This window comes from Nothobranchius furzeri, chromosome 7, assembly GCF_043380555.1.
Source record: "Nothobranchius furzeri strain GRZ-AD chromosome 7, NfurGRZ-RIMD1, whole genome shotgun sequence".
Classification (NCBI taxonomy): domain Eukaryota; kingdom Metazoa; phylum Chordata; class Actinopteri; order Cyprinodontiformes; family Nothobranchiidae; genus Nothobranchius; species Nothobranchius furzeri.
In genome coordinates, this window is record NC_091747.1 from 56,036,496 (window position 1) to 56,054,672 (window position 18,177).

General features: G+C 41.4%; 1 protein-coding gene across 7 annotated transcripts in view; it reads left to right on the forward strand.

The window, feature by feature from the left end:
- Positions 1 to 18,177, forward strand: part of tpk1 (thiamin pyrophosphokinase 1) — a 152,609-nt gene that overhangs the window by 102,046 nt on the left and 32,386 nt on the right. For 4 of the 7 annotated variants that reach the window (XR_011521109.1, XM_015955371.3, XM_015955373.3 and 1 more), the window contains one exon: positions 8,586 to 8,697. Coding sequence is in view for 5 of the 7 variants with exons in the window: in XM_015955371.3 (XP_015810857.3) it covers positions 8,586 to 8,697 (112 nt within the window). In the remaining 2 variants the exon portion in view is untranslated. The remainder of the gene's footprint in view (positions 1 to 8,585; positions 8,698 to 18,177) is intronic. The other 3 variants (XR_011521110.1, XM_054751104.2, XM_015955372.3) reach the window with 1 other exon arrangement.

Consider the following 18,177-nt stretch of genomic DNA (forward strand, 5'->3'; position numbering starts at 1 on the left):
GCTCTTTTGTCAGCGCAGCTCCAATTCACCATCGACTGATGAACGCACATGCTCGTACATGAAGGTGAGCGCAACCTTCCAGGGTCTCGGTGCCGTTTGGTTCGGCTTACGTCTGTAATTGAGGTGTTTACAACTTTTACCAACTAACCTCACAGCTTGCATATTCTGTGCACTTATGTTTTTTTTTTTGTTATTTGTTTTTATGTGTTTTGCTTCAAAATTTAGTGGGAAGATCAATGGAGTTTGTGTTCTGTGCACACTAAATCCACACAGAAAATGAAATAACACCAGACATTGTATGTTTGGCAAGTGTAAATGTAGTTTATTTAATGAGCATTAAAACCTTTTTTGGAGAAAATGAATCAAATCTGTTTGTGTTACAACTCTGCTTTGACCCAAGCTGTGAGTTTCTTTTGAAGTCTAATTATGCCATCTCTTGGAAATATGCAGAAGTCATGTGTTTTCTATAGCTGGCTTAGAGCTTTGCATAATTCTCCTATTGTTCTATTAAATTATGTGTAGAAACACTTGTGGAACTGCAGGCTTTTTTTTTAAATGTCCCTCCACAACAAAAAGATGTTTTAATCAGCCCAAGTCCCACAGCAGTGCTAAATTTACTTAATTTCAGTCTCAAAGAGAGAAAATGCAGAGTTCATCAGCTGTGTTTGCTTTTCTCTTGTGATCTGCTTTATTAAGTCTCAGACAAGTGTTTATGCAAAATGGTAACCAAGTCTCTGTTGATGCTTGAGAGAACCTGTCCTTGCGATGTGGGGAAGCACGACGCACAATGCTGCATCAGCCGGATTTGTGCTACAAATCAGACCGGAACAAAACTCTAAGCTTGTTTGCTTGCTGACCTTTAAAGGAGTGAAACTTGTCAGTGCAGTTGCTGATTTAAGCAATAAAACTTGGAACCGGAATTATGTTAGGTCATGCAAACATCTGTGCTGAAACAACGAAGAAACATGGAAATAGAATGTATAAATGAATAAAAGTTTATGAACTGGATCAGAATGATGGTTCTGTGAAGACATTTTTAAAACGGGGTACTAAATGACTGTATTTTATTCAGATTAGTGAGTCGCTGACACAGAGTTCAGAAGGTTTCTTTATTAATGACAAACTTTTGCCTAATTTCTCACTAGGCTTTGATTGATTCGTGACAACTGTGCAAATGTTATTGTTGCATTTTAGTCACCCACTCATCCATCCATCCTTTTTCATCCGCTTAACTGGGGTTGGGTCGTGGGGGCAGCAGCCTAAGCAGAGAGGCCCAGACTTCCTGCTCCCTAGCCACTTGGGCCAGCTCCTCCGGGTGAATCCCAAGGCATTGCTAGCCGAGACACATAGTCCCTCTAGAGTCTCCTGGATCTTTAGGTCTCCTCCTGGTAGGAGATGTCCAGCAAACCTCACCAGGGAGGCGTCTAGATGCCCGAGCCAACTCAACTGGCTCCTCTCGATGTGGAGGAGCATCGAATCTACTCCGAGCCCCTCCCGGATGACCGAGCTACTCGCCCTGCAGTGCTCAGCATAAATGAGTTCACCCCCTTTAACTCATTAACTGCCAGCTGTTTGCAAATGAACAGATCTTGGCCCACATTTGTGGGAGTATTTTGTAGTTTCTCATTGAAAATGTTGATTCTGAAGGTCAACTAAAGGTTTTCTGACAAATGTAGTGGGGTGCACTCATTTATGGTGAGCACTGTATTTCTAAGGGAGATTCGAGCCACCCTGCAAAGAAAACCATTTCAGCCACTTGTATCCGCGATCTCGTTCTTTTGGTCACCACCAAAAGCTTGTGAGGGTCGGATCGTAGGTTGACCGGTAAATCGAGAGCTTCACCTTCCAGCTCAGCTCCCTCTTCACCATGACAGGCCGATACAATGCCCACATCACTGCAGACGGAGCAACAATCTGCCTATCGACCTCGTGCTCCATCTTTCCCTCACTTGAGAACAAGAGCCCGATTTAGTCACCAGGTCTCTTATGTCTCAATATGTTTGCTATTTACATTTTGTTCATCAAAGTCTCATATTTTTCAGCTTTCTGACACAAAAACTGAATCCAGAAGGGATTTAAATGTGTCACTCAAATGTTTTGAACATGTTCAAGGCTCTGGGCATATAACAGAGAGGCAAACATTCCAAATCACTTTGAAAATGTGCTTGGAATTACCATATCCTCATTCTGTTGCTAAATTACATTAGTTTGATATCACCACAAAGAGGTAAATATGAACATGCATCCTGCCTCTTTAGAAAACGCCGGTTCTTAAAGCTAAAACTCACCTTCTGGGCAAACGGGGTTCAGGTAGATGTACTTGCCCCATAATGTCTCTTCACACAATCCAATGTAATCACTTTTATGTGTAAAAATGGTAACATAAGTGAAGATGGTCGAATAGGAATATGTAAGTGATTTACCTTTAGCTAAGATTGGTGTTAACAATGAATTATAGCTTCATTATTAAAAAAAACACACTTAAGAGTTTTTAACACTTTGCTATTGCTTTAAAAAACGTGTTTCAGTGGTTGTTGAGCCTGAGAGTTGAGCAGTGTCGCATGAAACAGCCCTCTGCTGGCCAGAAACCACATTATGCAACTTTGTGGTTCGGTTAGGAACGAGTGAAAAGTGGAGCAACAGTTGGGGGTGAATGTTTCGGTGTCGGTAACTCATACAAAGCTTAGCTGTTAGCTTTTTTTAGTTTAGCTCTCCAACTAAATCCACTGTATAATCCTGATCACGCCCAATTTCCTTTCTTCCTTATTCCACATTTTGATACACAGAGAGGTGCTGTGCGTTTGCATAGAAAACCACCTTAGGTTTGTTTGTGAACTCTAAAAACTCCAAATTTGAAATGTTTTCCATCATTCCTCTCTTCTGGCTCCGCAACAAGTCTCGTAGTTTCACTCTGTCATTTGTCTGTGTAACCATGAGGGTTTTAGTTGCTGTAAACACTTTGATTAAAGACGCTGCTGAACTAGCATGTAGATAGTTTTAGTGGAAATGTTTATTGTGTCTCATTAAGACATTCCTGCAGCTGCAGCGTTTCTCACTGAAAAATGTGGCGGAAGAAAGTTGTCTTTCTTTGCATACTTTTGTGAGAAGAACAAACTTTCTTTTGACCTTTTTACATTTAGTCTAGCCGGTCCTCATAGAGAAATCATTATCCAGCATGAGGTGGACGTTCGCTTTGCACCTATATTGTGCGATTCTCTTAATCCTTCAGAGGAATATCTTGACTTTTCCAAATCTCATGAATATCTGTCTCCGTCTTTTCAGACACCTTAGTAACTTATTTCCAGATCATGAATAGACCTTGTTTATGCTAAGATTTTTGAATATTGCAATGTACTTTACCTGTTTGCGTAACCCTATGGGGATGGACATTCATCCATGTATTTACCTCAATGGAGTTTGTTATAATTTGCGGCTTTTTGTTTTTCCTCCTGCCTCTAGAGGACTACCGTAAATCCTCTAATACAGGCCCGGGCAGGCCTCTATTTCTATTTGAGCAAAATGAACTAATGGTTCGCTGGAGTTTTTGACAATTAAAATTGCGCCCACATTTTCAAAGTTAAACACATTTCTTTTAACAACGGTAGTTTCTGCTTCAGCCCTCTCCCCCCTCCCCCTGCGCAGCGGCCGCAAACTCACTGATGCGCCTGCAGCCTCTCAGAGTTCCTGCTGCTCTAAACATTAAAATAATTATTTCATTTTCTGTTCCTCACTTCTGATTACCTTCAATGGTGTCTGTTTGTTGCAACCACCAGGTACAAAAACTAACTTGTTTTTATTTGACTATTTTTCTGTCCTGTCTGTTTATTATCTTCCTGCATCTCCTCTCAGTCCTAAAGAGAAACTGCTACCTGGGTTCATATATATTCACCTTATGAGTTACCTTTGAACTGCAGTTCTAAAAGATCTACCGACCGCAAAAACAGCGGAGCGCTCGCTGTTTGGCGGCCGTATCAGTGATCAGTGCGTCGGAGGACAAGGTGATGCGCGCAGCGCCCCGCTCCACAGCAAGCAGCGAAATGCATCAGGCGCAAATAAAAGACAGAAAACATTAAAGGAAATTAACTGACATGAACGATCGCGTGTTAAATTTGTTTTTGAGGTGGCGACACCTGATTGTTACTGTGGCCGTGCTCAGGAGGCAGATCTACCGACCGCGAAAACAGCGGAGCGCTCCCTGCTTGGCGGCCGCATCAGTGATCTGTGCGTCGGAGGACAAGGTGAAGCGCCCCGCTCCACAGCAGCGATACACATCAGGCGCAAATAAAAGACAGAAAACATTAAAGGAAATGAACCGATATGAACGATCGCGTGTCAGTACCTACGGTCTGGCACAGCGCGTTCCCCCCCCGAGCGCAGGAGCTTGTCACCTGCTGACAGCAGGCTGCTGTCTTTTCCGAGGGCTGCATCTTGCCGGTCATTATCACGTGACAGCGACTAGTCGACGACAGGCATAAAAAGCCACTATAGTGAAGTTGACTAGTTCATACAACCCCTACTGCTGCTCCCCAGAGTGTTCTGCAGCATAATCAGCACGTTCTCTTTGAACTTGATAGTGTAATGACCTGGCTGGGGTTGTAAGCCAGGTGCATTCTGGGTATTGTGTTATATGTGTTTCCTATCGTTCTGCTAGTTCCTATGTGCTGATTTGCGTGTTGTGTGAGTGTTATGTAAGCCACAGGGAAGGTGATGTGTGTTCTGTGGAGCGGGTTGAATTAGCATGGTTAACTGACACCGTGACTCTGTGTGGTAGGAGCGTGATAGAGGATCGTGTCTGTAGCGTTACAAAGCGTTGAAGAAAAAGCTTAATAAAGGTCTGTGTGAACCTCTATTGCCTCCTGCTGGTTGATTTGGGGACTATAACCCTGCCGCTGGGACGCTCATACTTGCTTGTTACCACATTCCACCCGGCCACAATAAGAGACCGGGCATTATTCACCTCCGCTGACTCCGATACCAGCCAAAATTGGAGACCCGGCCTTTAATTGAATAACGGCCTGTATTAGAGGATTTACGGTAACAACAAATTCTTTATAGGGTGAAGGTTTGAGACGTTTTCTTGCCCGGAAACGCTGATTTTTATGTTTTGGTTCCTGAGTACAGTGCAACATCATTCTGGAAAAGTCATTGTTCTGCACCAAGACAGCTCTGGGATGATTAGGCGTTATTGTCAGAGGGTGTTTAGGTACCATTCGTTTCTGTGTTTTGAGTCCACTTTTTTGACTGAGATGTAATCTCACACATGAATGTTCACCGGATACCTTACTGTTGGCATGGCACAGAACCCACCTTTTCTTAACCAGACAATCATTTTTCTAAAGGCCTCAAACAATCAGAAGAGGATTCATCAAAGAAAATTACTTTCCCTCAAACCTCAGTGGTCCAACTCCTGCACATTACAAACTTAAGTCTGTCCGTGGTGCTTTTATTCATTTTAATTTTTTGGGGGGAGAGAAGTGACTTTTTTGCTGCCCTATTTGACACCAGGCTGTCTTCTAAAGGTCTCATCTTCACCGTGTGAGTAGAAGCACTCAGGCCTGCCTACAGATTTATCTGAGCAAACTTCTCTGGAGCCTGATTTCGCTGCTGGCTTTGGTTGTCAGTCCCGATGCTTTCCTTGCCAATACAGTGGGATTGGTTTTAGGGATTAAGTTCACTCTCACTGCAAAGAGGGACTTTGCATTTATTAGCAAATCAACTGATCACTCTTTATAACTTTCTGGAGTTAATTCAGATTGCCATCATTGAAACTATAATGTTTAAACAGCATGTTGAGGATAAATAAAACTGAAATAAAAACCTCTATTTTGTTATGCAAGTTTGTGTTGTGTTGCTCAAAGTGTAAGGTTATGAAGTTCATGGTTTTCAACTCCATACAGCTGGCCCCTGGGCACAATAACACCATGTAGAAAAACCAAGGTCGGGTTGTTCCTCAGACTGTTTACATTCCAGGAGAAGAGTCCGAAGGAGAAGAAGAAGCTTTACCTAATCAAAGTACTTTATTTGTGATTAAAATTATTAAGCAAAACAGATGTTGATCAACAATAATCAAGTGAATGATCTGTGAAATAAATATGTCATGAATTATGTTTAATGAAACCAGGACTACGGTGCAGACATACTGATCCTCATCTCCATAGAAATGCATGACACATTGTTCCAACCAATCAGAGCTTTCGGCTGCCGCAGGAGAATCTGGTGTTGACTTCAAGTGTCCAATCTACTTTACTGAAACTTATCAACAATTCAGAGATATAAAACAAGGCAACGCCATTTTAAGTCAGTTCCATCTTGACTTCAGTTCTGTTCACCATCATCCTAAAGACAAGCGCAGCCTGGCCGGATGCGTTTTCTTTAAACTAAGAACTGTGAAACGGGAGATTTTCGTCGTTTAACAACCAGACGACGTCCTTTCAAAATAAGAGCACCTGCTGACGCCGCTGAACGGTACCGGGGTCAACCCTCCAGACGGGCTTTGAAACGTTGTGATCGCTGCACCGACAGCTCCACCGTACATCCGAGGTTTCCAGACCTGGCAATTCCTGATCTACTTGGGAGACCCCACTGGGTACGTACACGGCAAAATAGCGGCTCATGTCATCACTTTATAAGCCTCGTGATACCTAGTCATAACAAAGACGACCAGATTCGATTACGTCATCCTAGAGAATCTGAACCAGACACACGCACTCACACACACGCACCAACACAACATCCGAATCCATTCTCATCCATCACAGAGTAGTCCTGGTAGATTATTTAGAATTTATAATTCAGAAATTAAAGATTCTCAAACGATCCCATCTCTCTCTCTTTTATTGTCTCAAAGTCAATACAGAGTGTTTAATTAAACTCCCTGATGATAAAAACAGCCTATTCTTCTGTTTATAAAAAGTGAACTACTAACACTGTATTAAAATACAACTTTGGTTAGTTACATCACTTTGATTCCGTTACAAAAGTAAAACTGTTTTCAATTTAGTATATAATAAACAGAGGTGGAAAGAGTACTAAAATGTTGTACTTAAGTACAAGTATAATTACTTTCATGAAATTTTACTCAATTACAAGTAAAATTACCTGCCTCAAAATGCACTCAAGTAAAAGTAAAAAGTAGCTTATTTCAAATGTAGTCAGAGTAAAAGTTACTTAGTTACTTTTTTGACTGTGCAAGGACGGGCTCTTCTGAATAGTTAAAAAAAGACAATGGGGTATAAATGTCAAAGTGGCCGTTTTTTATTAAATGAACAAATATGCATATTGAAGTGCAAAGGCAGTTACACTGCAAACTAGTAACATAAATTAGGTTATAGTCACAAGCCCATGACTTTTTCCTGAATGACCCCCCACCCCCCACCCCCCGGCAGATCCTGATAGGCCTACCCAGTCTCTCAGCCTCTCCATTAACAGGTGATGGTCAACAGTGTCAAAGGCTGCAGTCAGGTCCAACAGGACCAGAACAGAACAGTCCCCTGCATCACTGTGAGTCAGAAGGTCATTAGAGACCCTAAGAAGAGCTGTTTCAGTAGAATGAGCTCTACGATAACCTGACTGGAAGCTATCATAGATGTTATATTCATCAAGAGCAGCTGTGAGTTGTTTAGCCACAACCTTTTCCAAGATCTTGGAGAAGAACGGAAGTATAGAGATGGGTCTGAAGCTGCTATGGAGAGAGGGGTCAAGACTCGGTTTTTTAAGAAGCGGGTGGATTACAGCATTCTTAAAGTAAGCAGGGACCTGACCAGAAACCAGAGAAGCATTAATTATAGAGAGCACGCTGGGACCGATGGACTGAAAAGCACTTTTAAACAAAGATGAGGGTAAGATGTGATGACTGTTGCTTGACTTGCTCCGCCCCAGCCTCTGCCATCTGGTCAAGATGTCTTCTCATATTGATCAAACCTGTTGAATGACAAATACATAACACATATTTAATATATCTGGCAATTAAGTTTTGATAGAAGATGCAACAAGAATTGTTTTTAGTAATCCATGCCTTACAAATACTATAATTTGTGTCGACAGACTCGTATAATTGAACTTTAAGTATGTTGACAGGATTGAAATGAATAAGAAACCGATTAAGGTATGATATTAAATTATTAAAAATTACCTGCTTCAATGATATCGTGCCACTCAGTCCGGGTGGTCTTGAACTTTGGAAGAAGGATTGCAGCAGCGTCTTCCATCATCTCACCAAAGTGCTTTTGGACACCATCCTGAATGGCTCTGAAGAGTGGCAGACACATCTTGGATACAGTCTCCAGTCTGCAGAGTTTTTCTTTTAGCTGGAAGATCACTTGAGGGGCGAGACTAGGAAGCTCAAAAATGACCAATCAGAAAAAAAGGAAATCCCGACTGTACCACACAATGCAGTAGATTTCTAGTTGTAGTAAAAAAATAGCTCTCTCTCTAGTTAGTCTCTTGGCAGAGAAACTGGTGTTCTCAGTCTGAGTTGAAAAAGTTTAAGAAGTCCTGTTCCATATTTTGTATTCTCTTTTCGTCTTTGATGTTGCTGCTATTTGAACACATGCATGCTAATTTATGTCACCCATGTTTTGTGCCAGCAGGGCTGCCACAGACTCGGGGTGAACACAGGTCTAGAGGGTGACTGGTGCAGCCTGATTCCAGTAGGTGGACCCTGCCAAGTGGTCACCACGGGACTCAAATGGAACCTGAGTGAGTCCTTTCTCATTGGCAGTCAGTTATTAGCCTCCAGTCTGTTTTTTCAGTGGAAAGTTTGCAGAAACGCATTGAGCCAAACTGGATATATATGCAATACGAGTGTTTTGAGTGCATTTTTAATGTTTGAAGATGATTTTTTTATCAGAAAGAAAAGATTCTAAGTTTTCCATTCACGGTGGAAGCATTGCAAACATCAATTCCAGTAGTAATTTACAGTAACATTTGATTTAAACAAATTTTCCTTTGAAGATGCATAACGCGTCCCGTCGAGCTTTCTGTATTCTTGATCAATTTGTGAAAATCTATTGGAAGCTGATCTGAAGACTCCAGCGGTTTTTACTCCACTCTAACTCACACAGCCAGCTGTGCTCTTAATGAGTTGGCACCAGCCGAACTACCACCCATTCGAGGGAAACCTGAACCTTCTGCCAGCCGGGTTGCATAATGTGTCTCCACCGTAGTGGGTGTCACCGCCAGCGCCTGTCCGTGCCCGTGTACATTTTTAGGAGTCTATACGCTTGAGCGATCACACGCCTGCTTGTTTGAACATGTCGCTATGCGTGTTTGAATATGCATGTGTACATGCTCCTTCAGCCCTGTTTATTGACTTGTATATGAGTTTATGTGTGTTTTATCTAAGCTACAATGTGTAGTACAGTGTATTTACTCGGTGCACCTGTAAGGTGGCCTTCCGAATGGTAATGAGGGGGGCTTAATACATCAGAGTCTTATGCAGATTAGACAGTGATAACAAGATGCATAATTAACCACATGCATATTTAGAAGGCAAAAAGTAATGACTTCCCTCTGAGGTTTGGGGAAAGAAATAAAATATTGAACTAAAATTTGAGATTTTTTTTTTCTGAGACTTTAGGCTGCGGCATGTTCTGTGTGGTTGCGTCTACGATGTATGTTGACATTTCTTGCTTCCTGTGGGTTTTTTGTTTGTTTGTTTTGACTGTATAAATGTGTTTTTGCACTAGAATTAAATCCAGCTTGCTCGGGGAAGCCCAAGTCGGAGCAGTGCCATTCTCGAGTGACATAAAGACTTTTTAGAAGTTCATTGAAATGATGCCCCACATTTGGGTTCAAAGCATTTCTATGATGAAAAATGTATGATATATTCTATAAAGAAAGAGTTTTAAGCTGTCAGCCACTACAGCCTTGCTCTCACCCTAAGGGGCATTTTTTGGTTACATCCAGACGTTTTTTTTTTTTACTCATTAGAAAGAATAAAATTCTTTCAAGCAGGAGTAAATGCCGCGATTCGTCTTGTCTTAATCTAGTTTGTAAATTTCAAATGAGTTGTCAGTTGTTGAGCAAATATTCTTTTCTGTTATTACTTTGGGGGAATTTGCAGGACCAGCTGGAATAGCCTTGTCTCCAGTTACGTTTTTGACTTTTATCTATAACTTAAATAGTTGTGATATCGGATTCCATGTTTACTTGCGGAAATGTTTTAAAACCTAATAGTACCGTGTTGAAAACTATTGGAGTTGAGAAAGCAAATGTGATTGTGATTTTTTTCTTCAGTGAGCCCTAAAGGGGGATAAAGTCCGTGCTGTTTTGGAACATTCTGCTCAATGTATTGGTTTACCAAAATTACTGGTGTACTCTGGTACCAGTCCACCCATCCATCCATCATTCCATCCATCCATCCATCCATCCATCCATTATCATCCACTTGTCTGCAGTGGGATTTTGGGGGCAGCAGCCTAAGCAGAGAGGCCCAGACTTCCCTCTCTCCAGCCACTTGGGCCAGCTCCTTCAGGGGAATCCCAAGATGTCCCCTGGCCAGCCGAGAGTCTTGGTCTTCTCTGAGTTGGGTGTGCCTGGAAAACTTCACCAGGGAGGCATCCTATCTAGATGCCTGAGCCACTTCAACTGGCTCCCTCTTGATGTGGAGGAGTAGTGGGTCTACTCTGAGCGCCTCCTGGATGAATGAGCTTCTCACCCTATCTCTAAGGCAGAGCCCAGACACCCTCAGAGAAAACTGATTACGGCCGCTTGTATCCACGATCTCATTCTTTCAGTCACTACTCAAAGCTCATGATCATAGGTGAGGGTAGGAACGTAGATCAACCGGTAAATGGAGAGCTTCGCCTCCTGGTTCAGCCTCAGACCCAGCCCCAATCTCCTCATCAGCCTCACGCTCTGTATTTCCCTCTGGTACCAGTCACATCATGAATGCCCTGTCATTTCTGCAACTTGCAAATAATTGTTAATCAGCTCATGTATGCAAATTCTTCCAACAGTCAGATCAGGAAATCTGAAAGAAGAGTTAGACCGCAGAGATTGGTAGTTGAAGCTGGTGAGAGAGGAAGCTGGTTGTCAGCAAAGTAAAATCTAACAAGTTCAATTAAGTAAACTAATTTAGCTCATGTTGATTTCTCTTGATACGCCCCATCAATAAAGTATTCCTAATTACAATTTCATCACTCTGACCACACTTACCTGACATTTCCTATCCCCTTTGTGTAAATGTAATTACCAAAAACACATGCCAGAACCTAATGGGTTGTCCCAGGAAGAGGAGTTTTTAGAGTATCGTATGATTTAGACTTGTGTCGAAGCCTTCTGGGAAATATAGTTGTACCTAACCGTGAGCTCACGTAGTCACACAGCTTCTATCACTGCTCATTCAGAAGCTAAACAGGACTGATTTGCTCTGCCAGGTTTACTAAACCAAGAGTTTAATATAGAAGATCAGCTTTACATGTGATGCTGAGGCTGATGTGTCTTTTTTAGAGTCGACACGAGACAATAGTTACAGAGAGGGCTGCCGGAGTTAACAGAATAATAATGTGGTGATGCCATGCCACTTTAACTGCTTAAAAATGAGTATGGATGCAAGTGAAGGTATAATTAGGTAATGCACCACATCTGTTTGACAAGCACCAAACAAAATGGGGAAAAGAAATCACCTCATGCTTTTTGAATAAGGCAGCTAAGTCCTTAATGTGCTACCTACTGTGTAGCATTTAGACCCAGCCTATCCGTTCAGTTCTCAGCATAAATCAGACACGACTTGATTGAAAAGCAATGATCTCCAACTAAGTAACAATGGCGTTCAACTTACCTGAGAACACTAGCATCGTAATGCTCTGTTTGCTTATATGTGATAATAACTTTATAGTGTGTGTATCATGTTTGCAGTGACAAGGAAGATGAGGCCCACTTCATAATACACTGCCTGGCCAAAAACAAGCTCACACTGTAATACTTCATTGGACCTCCTTTAGCTTTGCTTACAGCTAGGGATGGGTACAGAATTCGGTACTTGTTAAGGTACTGACCGAATTCCATAGTACTGACCGAGCACCGATTCACTTCATTTGAAACAGTGCCTCGTTTCGGTACCCGTTCTTCACAATGAGAACTTGCCTAGACAGCTGCACATGCGCAAGAGCGTTAAGTCATCGGCCGCTGCGAGCGAGTTGTAAACAGAGCAGCATGGTAGAAAGAACGCACGCTAACGCTTGGGTCCACTTCACTAAATGTGATGGGTAACTGGGTGATGATGACAAAGATCTAAGTGAGACATCCTCATCTTAATCTGATCCGGTAGGTAAATAAAATGTAAGATAACGTTACCTTGATATGTTAGCTTCCGTTGCCACCGTTATCATCTAATGGTGCGTTCGCTTTCTCCTCGGAAATTCTAACTTCCCAGTAGGAAAAATCAAAAGAAAAAAGGACAGCAAAAGGAATGAAGATACACAGTAAATTTAGTTCACAGTAAAGATGTTTGCTTCAGTTTAATTATCAGCTTATAAAACTACAAGGACGATGTTAAAATACAAACAGTTGTATGTTATTTATCGTGATATTTATCAAATATGGTTATATATTGAGAAAAATGTGTATCTAATTGTAAAAGAGAATTAAAATATTAAACACTCAAAAGTATCGAAAATTGGTACCGTTAAGTACCGGTATCGATTCGTAGGTACCGGGAATTAGTACCGGATCGGTTCAAATGTCAAAGGTACCCATCCCTACTTACAGCACACATTCACTGTGGCTTTGTTTCGATAAGCTTCTGCAATGTCACCAGATTTATTTCCATCCATCGTTGCATGAATTCTTCACCAAGATCTTGCATTGATGGTGGAAGAGTCTGAGCGCTGCACGAAGTCTTCTCCAGCGTCCCAGAGATCCTCGATGGGGTTAAGGTCTGGACTCTGTGGCCAATCCATGTGTGAAAATGATGCCTCGTGCTCCCGGAGCCACGCTTTTACTATATGAGCCCCATGAATCATTTTTATTCATTTTAATGCCATAGAAAGCTGTGTGACGTAGACCTGACAGCAAACAAGCTGATCATTTAAAAGTTATACATGAACCTGCTGGACAACTTTTGATTGAAGGGATGAAATACATTTCTCAAATCTACTCTGATTCAACCAAACTCCCAACAAGTCATTGGTCTTGTTAACTTGGAATTGTTCCAGTCATTCAACCCGCCTAACTTGAATAACATCAGTCTCTTTTTACTGATGTTCAACTCAAGCAATGTGGGGTTGGATTATTTCTAATAAAGGAAAAAAAAACACTTCCCAAAGGAAATTATTTTGACCCACCTCATTGAAATGAAATGCTCAACCTGAGAAAAAAAAAACAGAAATTTAAATCAGCCCTATAAAATGTCAGCAGATATAATAAATTACAACAAATAATTGTTCCTTCTTGAAAGAAAACGGTAAAATAGTGATTTTCCTTTTCACACCCTTATTTTGATTGTAGTACAAGTTGTACTTTGAGGGCACTTAGCCATCATTACAGTGCCAAACACAATTCAACAAACACATCATCAAACCGGAAAGAACGAGTTCATGAAATAGTTTTTTAAAGGATCATTTGATTTGTATACTCCTCAACAAAGGAGCGTAATTCATCCTGATCAGGTGAACCATGAGGGAGGAGAGGAGCAGGTTGCCACTATCTTTTACAACAATTTCCAAGCATTAGTTTGTGTTGCTTAGTGAAATGTATCCAGTGAATAAAACCTAAGAGGGGTAGCAATGTTTAAAAACATCTCTCAGTCCATTCTGATGAAAAAGAAGGGATTTATAAAGTTTCCTCTGCTTCTCAAGCACGAACGCCTGCTGCTGTTAGCTCACTCCCAGCTATTACAAAGCAGCACATAAACGCTCTTTTTATGTTTGTTTGTTTGTTTGTTTTTTCATCTGTTTGTTTTGACTCCAAACTGACAGGTGGGGAATTATGCAGATATGTTCTCTACATTTGAGAATTTCGGAGCATAATGGATTAGAGTAAACCTCCAGCTTGTAGCCCCATTACCCTCTGTGTCATAAACCTGCTTTGCACTGAGGGATGCACTAACATCACTGAACCACAGCATCCTCTGAACTTAAGTGGCTCAGGAGACTCTGTTGAGGCTGTGCTCTAATGATAGGTCTGCATTGCGGTAATGACACCAAAAGCTGGGCATGTGCTGCTAAATAACGACGTGACTGCGGCGTAGTAAAAATAACCGTTTTATGATGCCGTAACTACAGTAATTATTGCATGTTGTGTGCTGTGCAGAAATTTGTGCGACTTAGCTTGCAACAATCCATCCGTGTCCTCGCCAGGCCATCACTCAGGATTCCTCATAAATGTATTTACACACACACACACACACACACACACACACACACACAACCAGTTTACAGTCATTCTCTTCCCTTGCTCCTCTTTCACACTCGTACCGTCTCTTCCCACTCATTGGGCAATACGATGACAGCTGAGCTGCTTATCACCCTTTGTACGTTAAGATATTTTTCAATCATCATTTCTTAACTCCCCTCAGGAAGCTGTCAGTATTTGCTCACACGGTGTGTGTGTCCATAAGTTGCTGTGCTGTTGGATGGGTCTAAATATCTTCACGCATATATTAAGACATTTATATGCTAGCTCAAGGCCATGTTCCTTAATAATGTCATTTCTGGTGAACTATGTTTAAAATTCATGTTTATGTGCCACACATACACATAAACACGGGTTTATATAACTCATCCTTGCAGGGTTTTTTTTTCCTAATAGGTAGACAGGGTTGTCACTGCAATATTCCTGGGCTCCTGTCATCTAGCCTGGCAAAGGCACCGTATTTAGAATAAAGGGAGGAAAAAATGTTTTATTTTTACTCTGCATCATTTTATATGATGGATAAATATTGAAAGCCTGATGGCATTTGAAATGAGGCACGCTGCTACTATCTGTCAATAGTGTATGACACTGAGGAATTCAAAGTAAACAGTTCAATGAGAAACTCTAACTAGATGAACTGTTGAGAAGAAACTACTAGACAACAATTCTGAGTTTAAAAATGAAAAAAATAACACATGGAGAGTCAACAGTTAGAAAATTACAGGTATATCATTCAGTGCTGCTTTATTTATGCGGAAACCTAATTAAATTAAGAAGTGGTCAAAAAAACAAATTATTTTACAAACTAGGAGCAGCGGATCTACTCCGAGCCCCTCCCAGATGACCGAGCCTCTCGCCCTATCTCTCAAGCTGTTTTTACAGGACCATAGCGTTTGCAAAACGGGATTTGCCGCGGCTCCCTGGGGAGGATAAATGTTGTTTATAAGATCAGACCGTGGCGGTAATGTGGCACAATCGTGGCAATTTTACAAAAGATTAGGTGATGGCGGCATAAAGGGGGAATGGGGGCGGTCCCTGCTCTGCCGCAGACTTCCATTTATCTTGGACATTACTTGCTTTTTATTGCGATTGAAGCCGTGATCGTTACGTTTTTTTAACAAGCAGCTCCTAAAGGTGTCTGTCCCCATCAGTCCCTGTGCAGTCTCTGGTGATCTGAGCTTCAGCTCTAACAGAGAGGCTCGTGGAGCGCTGCGGCGCTCCAGTTTGCCGTCTCAGCTGATTTTGTTCAAAAAGCAAACCTTATTGCCTGTGTTTACTTTCATTTTCAATAAATTTGCCAGCCGGAGCTCAGCAATAACTCCCCACATCATCATGACATCTGCCTCTGTTGCGCCAGGGCGCACACGACAGACCATTACCGCAGTATTACTACCAAGAGAGGTGGAACGAATGCCGCAAAATTTGCGCAACGCCATGCCGGCATGGCGCGTTTAGACATACCATTGCGGTCTTATTACGCCGATTTGCCGGCATGGTGTGTCTTATAAAAAGGGCTTAAGAGAGCGCCCAGCAACCCTGCAGAGAAAACTCTTTTCGGCCACTTGTATCCGTGATCTTCTTGTTTTTTACTACCCAAAGATCATGGCCATAGATGAGCGTTGGATCATAGATTGACCAGTAAAGCCTTCTGGCTCAACTTTCTCTTCACCGCGACAGATCGGCATGTCGCCCGCGTAACTGCAGATGACCTGCAATCCACCTGTTGATCTTGCACTCTATCTTCAACCCATAGCTCACCACTCATTGGATGGGCCGGATGGGCCAAAGGGGTTGGTGCAATGTGAGGTGGGTGGTCGCCGAAGGCAGGAACCTTGGGGGTCCAATCCTCTGCTACACAAGCTGGCTCTCGGCACGGGGACAAATTTCACGGATTTAAAAAAAAAGAAACAATTCATTTGATTATTTTCATTGGCTTTTTATTTACATGATTAAAGTATTTCTGATAAATGCAGTTTTCTTCCAATACATCCTGCACATTGTTCTTTAAACTAGTGAGGCTGGAGTTTGCTCACGCCTTTTATAAAAAAGAAAAAAACACCCTCTGTGGTCTGATAATCCAATATCGCCCCATCAGCAGAACCCATCCTTGGCCTATTTTCTTGTATAAAATGCAGCAAACAATGTGATCTGAGGTAAAACGTAAAAAGGATGCAGTAGTGAGGGAGACAGACTAGGAGAGGCTGAGTCAGAAGAAATGCGAGAAGATGAAAATTGTGATTTTGGCAAAGTGTTCAGAGTAGGCTGATGGAAAAAAGTATGGTTGTGACAAGATGACATATAAGAGGGAGAGAATGAGACCATCCCACTCATTAGATGTTCCTGGATGCTAACACAGCAGGAAGTGACAAATTATGGAAACTATTGAGGAAAGTGTTGGCACTCGTAATAGAAGTTTGCATTAATTCCCACCGACGCACAACACATTCAGTTTCAGCTGCAGTGCAGTCAATTTAAACTAAGGTACTCTGTGAGTTTTGTCTTTTTTTGCTAAGCAAGTTCTGGTTCTCTGATTCTTCCCATCTGACATCCCTCTTTTTTATTGTTCCAAAATATTTGATATCAGATTACAACAGATACCGCAGGCAAGGTGTTTTGCAGTTGAATGGGTTTGCACAGCTTTGCTCATTTTCTTTTTCCCCACTCTGCTTTTTTATGGCAGATGACTGCATGTTTGCCACAAAAAATCAGTCTGTTTCTACTGTGATCATTTTTTATGTTCTCAAACTTCACAACCACGAGACACGAGAGCATGCTTGTAAAAGATCATTTAAAATGACATTTAAGCTTCCGGTTGAATTTATTTGCAGGCGTTTATATTTTTTAGGTTTTATAGGACTTACAGGTTTTTATGTTTACAGCATAACCTTGATTTTATATTTTTAAAAGTGTTTCCATAATCTACAGAAGCTTTTTATACTGCAGCAGAATCACACTTAGAAACCTCATCAAACTGTCTCTTAATAAAAATATCTTGTATTTAGTAAAGTAGAATTCCTGATTTTCTTCCCAGATGGCACCATCTAGAGGTGGAAGAATGCGTTGCATCTTTAAGCCCTTCTCCCTACTTCCGTGATTTCAGCTGGAAGCCACGCCTCTCGTTCGTAAACTTGCACCTTTAGCCATTTAACAAATGAATTTCTCTTTAAATTATCCCCATGTTGTGCCAGCGGTTCCCAACATTTTCTGCATGGCCCCCCTCTGTTTGTAAGAAATTTTTCGCATGCACACACACAAACTGACTTTGTTTTCAATCTCGATTGTAGTCTATTTCCCACCTCAAACTTGTTTTGAACAGTTGAACAAATCAAAGTAAACTGCAGGTTGCAATTAAATAAATTACAAACTCTTTTTAATATCAAAACATCAAACCATCTTTAATGTGTACTAATAACCATGCAGTTTTTAAAGACACACTCCTGAACTTTGCATATAAATCTTCTCTGTCACCCTCTGAAGGCTTGCTGCGTAACGTCGCTGTCATAAAATCAAATCTCTGTTGCACATAAGAGGCATGTTTACTGGCTTTTTTCCAACTCACTTGTCCAAACACATTAAGCGGTGTTTCAGTGTTGAATAAAGTTTTATCAGGACTGTATAACAACTTAATGCCTGACCAAACACAATAAACCCAGTGAAAAATTAACTTACTTATCCATTAGCAGGACGGCTAGGTCAGAGTCCATAGTAGTATTCCAGCGAGGAAAAGCCAGTTCGATATTAACTCTGGTTTTTGCTCTTGCTCTGTCGCATTCTCTTTTTCTTTTCCTAGATAAAGGATTTCCACCTTTCTTTTGTGGATCT